This window comes from Mixophyes fleayi, unplaced genomic scaffold (genome assembly GCF_038048845.1).
Source record: "Mixophyes fleayi isolate aMixFle1 unplaced genomic scaffold, aMixFle1.hap1 Scaffold_803, whole genome shotgun sequence".
Lineage (NCBI taxonomy): Eukaryota > Metazoa > Chordata > Amphibia > Anura > Limnodynastidae > Mixophyes > Mixophyes fleayi.
This window is the reverse complement of record NW_027448524.1, coordinates 25550-34383: the sequence shown is the minus strand read 5'-3', so window position 1 is coordinate 34383 and position 8834 is coordinate 25550. Positions and strand designations below refer to the sequence as shown.

Sequence of the window (8834 nt, the reverse complement as noted above, 5' to 3'; positions counted from 1 at the left end):
TGTCTGCTTGTACACACATCCTCATATCAGATAATCTGTGTGGTGGAGTACATTCTTCTCTGAGCCTTGTAGTTACAGCATATTGGTATCAATCACTTTATTTCATGTGCCTATTTAATGATCACCAGCTTTTTCCCCCGTAAAGTATCCTCTATCATCACAATGACCCTTGGAGGCAATTTATAGTTATGTTGGGGCAGCGCATACGACCGCAGCTGTCCCGGCCATTACTTTCTTCTGAAGAAGAAAGTAATCGCCGTTTTGCCCTGGACCCAGGGTCGCTCCATGTACAGTTTCCATTTGTGAAAACATTGCAGGGGAGAGCAGCCCCGCTGCCGCAGTAGGATCCCTCTCCTGCAGTGCTCTCCCCATAGCATGCAATGACTAACGCCAGCTTTGGATGGCTTTTCGGAGCTAAATAGCCCAGAACGCAGACCCCATTGAGTATTATGGGGACTGTGGTTTATTGCGGTAATGTACTTCTATTAAATGAACATTTTACTGAAAAATACATTAATCATGCAGTTACCTCTTATATCATCATTCAATGTTCTCCACAGAGACCGCATGATAAAGGGAACACAAACCTTTAAAGTGAGAGAACTGCATTTTCCTTTTTTTTATATGAAATTATTATTCAAACCTGATTTACTTTCTACTTCTTTCCATATTTGCAAACTTATTTCTTAATCACACATGAAACATCTGAGGAAACTCTTGGCTGAGTGTAGTTTAGTTGTGCGGTGACGGAAATGAACGTAAAACCATTTATAAAGACGAGGTGAATTAGTGGAGAGGAAGCTGCGATGACTGATGGAGAAACCCTATTTTCTCGCAGTAATGGTTTTATCCATTGATTTTGTACGGATAATCCTCTGGGGCTCCCAGCTCCTCTCTTGTATGGAGATTTTCTCTGGTCCACCAGCACAGTTCTCGGCAAACATCTCATTGTGGGCACCTTTCTAACCTGGGCAATGTCCTCCTCTCCGCTCCTGGAAGACCTCCTAAAGGATCTGCATAAATGCATGATCTCCATCTGCCAGAGAGGGGCATCTGGGTCACCATCCACTCCTCCAACGAGCTTGTGGTCATACGATCCGATTATAATTGGTGTGGTATTCCTGTAGTGATATGTGGTCCGATTCCATCTGCTCAACCAGGAAATTGTGCAAGGTCCCCCTACCTATCACCAGTTTTGTGACATTATAGTATAATTTCCCTTTGAAGAGATCCAAGCCCCAAGGGTCCTACTTCTACAAAGTGTATTCAACATGATTCTAAATGTTGTCTCCACCAAGACTGTAGAGATATATTGATGGAATTTTTTGGCAACGAAGTCAAATAGCTCATTGCTGAAATGTAAGAGAATCTGGATATCAAGGATTGGCTAACGACTAAAGCTGACAAAATTTTGTGTTGAACACCAATGGAAATAACCTAATTGCTGCTCACCCATCACAAGCATGTATACAGTTCCCAAAGATCCGGCAATGTAATGGGATAAACCACAGAGAGTGGATACCGCTATGTTAGTCTGTCCCGTAAAGCTACCCTTTAAGTGGAGGATTCAGCTTTTAAGGATCCGATGGAGACCTCTCTCCATAAATATTATGTCCATCCTTCATCAAGCACCTGTCCTGTATACAGTGCCTGACACTGTACTGCTCTTCTGCTGCTAGAATCTCTTTCCTTCCCAACCTGGAAGAGATGAGCTCCAGAACCAGCCATAACAATCTCTACTCTGTCCTTTCTCAGCAATACATCTGTGAGTTACCAGACGATCGGCTTGTCCGGTAGTGTCTACTCTAGCTTAGTTGGCAATCCAGCAGGAAAGCCTATAAGAATAATGAGGAGGCTGCGATCCTGGGGTGGGGTGTGAGGTGTGAGCTTCACTCTCTTACAATAGGAATAATTGGAAAATGTTTAGGACCTTTTTTCCATCATTCAACAAGGCTGCCAAACGCCATTGTTCTGCCCTCCTCTAGAGATGTGTGTCCTCTTTTCTTCTCCGGTTAATACAGTAGTATCCTGGGATAGGGAACATTTTCCTTTTTCTATGTGAATAGGATACGACAGCCCCACTGTTCCCTCGCTCAGCACAGAATTGTCCATTCCAGGCTGCACCTGGCGCCTCTTACAGGGGTCGTTCCAACACCTGAATATGGTGCAGCCTCGGTTATGTGTGAGTGAGATAATTTTCCACATTTACATGGATTAAATGTATTGTGCTCCTGCAGGAATGTCCTTTAATGCCCAGGGTCTGTTTTATAAAATGTGCTTTGCCTATTGGAATATCTGGTGTTGTCCATCATCTTTCTGTTTTAGGTTGTTTGAGCTGGAACCGGACCTCGTTTTCCTCTTCCAGTACAATTCCGCCAACTTCTCCAGCGTAAAGGAATGTCTGAGCTCTGACGAATTCACTGATCACATCCGCAAGGTGAGAACACCGGCAGTGAAATACTTATTGTGTCTCCAGGTTCTCTCCTCTCCATGCAGTCACTTTTTTTATGTTAAATCCTGCACTAGCTCCTGTTTGACCTTCTCCCAAACTTCAGAAAAACCATGACCAGCTCTGTATATATATTTACTAATACTAATTTATACACCGTAGCGCTAGAATACTCCTTAGCGCTTTACAAGTAAATAATAACTGGGTATTACCAGGCAGACAAAGCGATAGGAGGACGCTGCACTCATTCTATAGAGAAGTTAGATGCATGAGGGTAAGTGTTATATATTACATAAAGGTCCTGCCGCATTGTAGTGGGGATAGAAGACGCAGTCACACAGGTTTGGAGGTCAGAGGGATGTTCCAGTATCGATGGAGAATAAATGTAAGTTTTGCGTTAGCTGTGTGAATGATGGTAAGTGGGCAGAGTAGCCGGGTGAGGGGTGAGTTAGAGAACGGTTGAGGATTTTGATAAGCTGCTTGTAGAGTTGAGTTTTCAGGGAACGCTGAAAGGTTTGGAGCTTGGGAAAGTCTTGTACAAGGAGACAGGTCCAGAGTGGGAGCAGCCCAAGAACAGTCCTGTAACTGTGAAGGAGAGACGCAGATTTTGCGCAGTGCGGCGGGGTGGGGGAGGGGGGGGGGTCGAGTTGGGAGATATTTCGAGATAAGAGAAGTATGTTGGTGCAGCTTGTTATGGCCTTGTATTTTAGTACAAGTTGTAATATATAACAGTACTGTACATGCATTTACATGTCTTCTGATGTCTCCAGTATGATCAGGGAGGTGTACAGGCCAGATAGTACTGATCGTGGACATTCACCATGACAACATTGGTCTTATGGTACTTTCATATAACCAGTGCTGTAATAGTGAATAACATGGCCGCCTGGGCCAAGCTTCTTCCTATTCAGCGAGCCGGGTGCCGGTGTGTGAGATGTGCATATGTCTGGAATGTATGTAACCGGATTTAGATACAGATTTGCTCAGGACTTGGTGTGCGGGAAGATTATTAACTCTGTGTTTAAAAGATTGAGTTTGAAATGGCGAGAGGACATCCAAGATGAAATGGCAGAAAGACCGTCAGTAACGCGAGACACAGATGGTGAGAGATCAGGAGAGGATAGATAGTTTCGGATATCATCTGCATAGAGATGATACTGAAATTCAAAAGAACTTAATAGTTTTCCAAGAGAAGTGGCGTAGAGAAGAGCAAGAGACCGAGGACTGAGCCTTGTGATGTCCAACTGATAGTGGAAGGGGAGAGGAGAAGGGTCTCGAGATACGAAGGAAATGAAAAGTTTGATAAGTAGGATGAGATCCAGGATAGGATAATGTCTTGAAGGGATTGTAATGTTTGTATGAGAAGAGCGTGACATGTAGCAGAGAGATCCAGGAGAATTAGAAGCCAGTAATGGCCTTTAGATTTAGCGGATCACTGACCACTTTAGTCCGTGCAGTCTCTGTGGAGTGTTGGGGACTGACTGACGCAGGTCCAATAGGTTGTGTGTGGGGAGTGTTGGCAGCAACTCCAGAAGCTTGGAGGGGCCATGGGTGCTGAGAGCGGACGGTAATATAAGAGTTTGGGACAGAATAAGAGTAACAGCTGCGTACTGGAATAATGGGGGAGAGAGGGATTATAGATGTACGGGGACTGGTTGGTGAGTGGACAGCTGGTAGAGTGAAAGGAGAAGACAGTAGATACTTTAGAGGAAGTGTCAGAGGCTGCAGGGAAGGTGAGAGCACAGCGCTTTGTGTGTATAGTGTTCTCATTAGTGTGTTGTTGTGTAATAAGCTATAATAACTGTTTATTAATTGACATTATTTTATAGACTCCCCTTGTTTGATCAAAGTGTCCATGGGGCTGTTTTATATCCTTGCTCCATCCAGGCTCTTACCAGGAAGAAGCAATAGACTTGTAAGGCACTGCATAAGACCCTTATAAAATGACTAAATGCTGCAGCTCTCTGACGACTGAATCTGGAACTGTCCTAGAAATACGAGCAAAAATGGAAAAAAGAGAGAGAGGGCGCGAAGCATAAAGTTTTTATCTCAGAACTTTGGGAATCATTTATCTACGAATCACTTTATTCCATCTACTTTATACCGTTATAAGGTTTCTACTTAGATTATTGGAATACATATAAATGCCCTATTTTTATCACTATGGGGTCTATTTATTAAAGTTTTCCCCCCTTGTAAAGCCCCGAAAACGTTGTTTTCGGGACTTTACCGGTAAAATCATTATGTATGAAGCTAGCATCGCAGCAGATATCAGAGATATCTGCTGCTTTGCACCTATTACCGTTTATCTGAGCACTCCCCATAACAGTGTATGGGGAGCGCTCAGTATCGCTATGTAACAACATCTGGCAATTGAAATGTTTCTCAATTTCTACATGAAAATGTACGGCATCTGAAGCTGGAGCCATCTGAAGCTGGAGCCATCTGAAGCTGGAGCCATCTGAAGCTGGAGCCATCTGAAGCTGGAGCCATCTGAAGCTGGCGCCATCTGAAGCTGGAGCCATCTGAAGCTGGAGCCATCTGAAGCTGGCGCCATCTGAAGCTGGAGCCATCTGAAGCTGGAGCCATCTGGCGTACATTTTCATAAGTAAAAGTTTTCTTACCTGTCAGCTCAGCAGAGCTGGTCGGCGTCTGTGTGGAGGGGTGGAGGGATGTGATCCCTCCCAGTCCCATGTCAGAGTTCACCAGAGATCACTGCTCTGGTCACTGCTGCGGAGAGACAGATTATTGCCTCTGCTATTAACTACAAGTACAGATATTTTTACAGACCTTTATATTTTTTTTAACCATGAAATATACCCATCTAGTTTAATGTACATTTTATTAAACATAAATATTGTAGAGATTCATTCATTACTTTACTGATTCTTCAGTAATGCTGTCCGTCTCACAAGAAACACAGACAGTAGGAGATGAAATGCCTGGTTTACAGTCATTACAGTCAGCGCATGGGCAGTAAACACAACAAACACGAGAAGATCACCGCAGCTGTCAAGAAGGAGATAAGACTGCGATACCCTGGTGATCACTTCTCAGGGACAGCAGGTTATCGGCACTGCTGTCACTGAGATTTTTTTTAATACATTGCCGTTACTTTTCAATCCTTATCAAGGAGATAAGGATTGAAAAGTTTCAACTGAAAAAAACGAAGGGTCATAAATAGACCCCAATATGTGATTATATACGTTTAATAAATTGTATTTGTACCTCTATGACTTTATGCTTAGCGCTCTCACTCTTTTATTCCATTCTTACCAGGAAGACCCTTGGTGGGTTCCAAACAAGGGCCCTATTTAATACATGACCTATATGTAGCTGTACAGATGTATGTAACAGTTTCCCTGCATTGCATGTAACATGTTCTCTGTATAACTCTGCCAGGTTATGACCGTCATTGAGGCCGCGGTGAGCAGCCTGGACTCTCTGCCATCTCTAGATGAATATCTGACCGGCCTGGGGCGGAAGCATCGCGCTACAGGGGTCAAACTGGAATCCTTCAAAGTGAGAAACCTTTCATCATAATTAGTATACACAGAGCTACATCGTATGTGACATACAATTACAGGACAATACTCAGCTGCTCGATTGTCAGCTCTTGTGAGCAGACAGCCTAGTCACAGAAACATTCTACTGTGGGGCGTGTAATAGTCTTTATAATCTATGAACCCCCTGGTGTATGAAATACATTTCAACATTCACTAAAAAATGTAAGTAACAAAGTATATTATCCACCATACACGTATGTACGCGTGTGATATGCATTTGTATATTTCAATGTAAACTTGCAACTGTAGAGACACTCGTCACACACACAAGAACACACCGAAATGCAACAAGAACCATTCAAACGCAACGTACGTAAAAAGACTCATTTGGTAGAATGATTAATATATGTTAAACATGCAGGATTTTGTAATACATAATGTCAGTGGTTAAGTATCCTAAGCTGCTTCTCCCACTGAGATGACCCTGAAACACCCACATAACACCCGCACACAACCAACACAGCATAACTCTCCTCCTGCGCCACACGCAGTGGGTAGAGACGTGTAACTCTCCTCCTGCACCACACACAGTGGGTAGAGACATGTAACTCTCCTCCTGCGCCACACGCAGTGGGTAGAGACATGTAACTCTCCTCCTGCGCCACACGCAGTGGGTAGAGACATGTAACTCTCCTCCTGCGCCACACGCAGTGGGTAGAGACATGTAACTCTCCTCCTGCACCACACACAGTGGGTAGAGACATGTAACTCTCCTCCTGCGCCACACGCAGTGGGTAGAGACATGTAACTCTCCTCCTGCGCCACACGCAGTGGGTAGAGACATGTAACTCTCCTCCTGCGCCACACGCAGTGGGTAGAGACATGTAACTCTCCTCCTGCGCCACACGCAGTGGGTAGAGACATGTAACTCTCCTCCTGCGCCACACGCAGTGGGTAGAGACATGTAACTCTCCTCCTGCACCACACGCAGTGGGTAGAGACATGTAACTCTCCTCCTGCGCCACACGCAGTGGGTAGAGACATGTAACTCTCCCCCTGCGCCACACGCAGTGGGTAGAGACATGTAACTCTCCTCCTGCGCCACACGCAGTGGGTAGAGACATGTAACTCTCCTCCTGCGCCACACGCAGTGGGTAGAGACATGTAACTCTCCTCCTGCGCCACACGCAGTAGGTAGAGGTGCAGGCGATGAATCTAACACAAGCTGTTTCTTACAGACGGTGGGGGAATCGCTGCTCTTTGCTTTGGAGTCAGGTCTGGGAGAAATGTTCACGTCTGATACCCGAGAAGCCTGGAGCCAGCTGTACTCCATCGTGGTGAGCGTCATGAGCTGGGGTTGGTGCAGAGAACCTCAGGAACATTGAGCAGAATGTATTTCTATATACACAGTCTACCTGTTCTACCCCACAGCACTGACTGTGTGAGGACGCCGGACGCTTGTTTGTGAAGAGGACGGTAAAGTACCAGGATTGGCCTCTGAGATTTTAGGGACAAGGACAACTGCTTGGGGACCTCGTAGGGGCCTAGGGCAGGGACCCAGCTGCACAGTTCTATGTATACAGTCTGTTTTATTAGTCTAGTCAATGTCTATATGTACTTCCAGCCACTTACCACCATCATGTAACCCCCGACCCTAATGCCAGGTCTGCGGCTGCCATATTCTACATGTCACTAACATGGTACAGCCAGACGTGTCCGTTACGGACATCACAACCTGCCAGATAATACTGTAAGTATCGGGGAGACAACAGTCACACGTCTACAAGTCATCAGGGTACATACGTGTGTGTGTGTGTGTGTGTATATATATATATATATATATATACACACACACACCAGGAGATATTGAGGTGGAAGTAGAATGACATGTATTCTGCGTGTAAAGGAAGGTGCTTACGTGTCAATCACTTGTGATTTATGGTTCATGGTATTAAACTGGAATAAACAGTAATAATCTATTATTTTTTGGGGCGCTTATAGTAGCCGCAGAACCCAGCTGGATGGAGGTGGGAGGCACTATTATTACATGGTGAGGTAACCTCACGCCTCTCTAGCAAACTGTGGGGACTCTGCGGCTCCCCCTCTTTCTGATGGCTTCAGTGGGTTCACCTACCATCTCCATGCTAATGATTCACCATGACATAAACTATAGTACCCCAAGCATGTAACACCGCGATCCTCTCCCAAACATCTAATACCCTGTGTGAGAGTCCCCAGGAAAAGCTGGAGGAGAACGTAAGCTCAGAGGCTCAGTGTCACTGAAATATCAATGTGGATAAATAAGAAGGGAAAGGGTGAAACCTTCAGTTTGATGTACGGGTCTCAGAAACATCCAGGCTTTATTCAATCCGCAATCCCATGAAACAAACTTGTGTGTTAATATGACTCACTGTCACTACTATTAATGATTTACAGAGTTCTAAGTGTTGTTACCATGGCAACCACAGTCACCTGACCTATAACATGAGCAGAGATGTTTTGGAACCCCCCTCCCCCTTCTCAGCATACTTGTTCACAGCGCCCCCTCCTATTCCTCTTCCATGATGTACATAGAGTGAGGGGTCTGATCACGTAAACCTCTCCTCAGGAACGAGATGGGTGCTGAGACACTACCCTCCCCACCAGTCCCCCAAAGAGAAGATACAGAAAGATATCCTAGAAAAGTTATCTGTATAAACAGGTGCAAGATTTGTTGTTTAAAAAACCCCACAGATATAAGTGTGTAGGGTTCCAGCTTTACTGTGACAATAAGTCTGGTGTAGCCCTAAACTGGCCACAGGTCATGGTCAGTCTCCTAATAATGCAGGGAATCTGTCACCATAGAAATGAGCATTATCATTAGTTTCTATGGAATACAA

The 8834-nt window shown here is 44.8% G+C and overlaps 1 protein-coding gene across 1 annotated transcript; it reads left to right on the top strand.

The window, feature by feature from the left end:
- Positions 1–256: 256 nt before the first annotated feature.
- Positions 257–7934, top strand: LOC142135725 (neuroglobin-like). Its single transcript, XM_075194617.1, has 3 exons — positions 257–2437; positions 5852–5971; positions 7194–7934. The coding sequence occupies exons 1-3, from the start codon at positions 2219–2221 to the stop codon at positions 7338–7340; spliced, it is 486 nt and encodes a 161-aa protein (XP_075050718.1). The 5' UTR covers positions 257–2218; the 3' UTR covers positions 7341–7934.
- The last annotated feature ends 900 nt before the right edge of the window (positions 7935–8834 follow it).

What these genes read in the sequence shown, in the direction of transcription:
- LOC142135725 (XM_075194617.1), top strand. Translation starts at nt 2,219, where the DNA reads ATGTATTGTGCTCCTGCAGGAATGTCCTTTAATGCCCAGGGTCTGTTT. An exon ending in TCACTGATCACATCCGCAAG is followed by an intron (nt 2,438 to 5,851) that starts GTGAGAACACCG and finishes TAACTCTGCCAG; the next exon opens with GTTATGACCGTCATTGAGGC. An exon ending in TCAAACTGGAATCCTTCAAA is followed by an intron (nt 5,972 to 7,193) that starts GTGAGAAACCTT and finishes TGTTTCTTACAG; the next exon opens with ACGGTGGGGGAATCGCTGCT.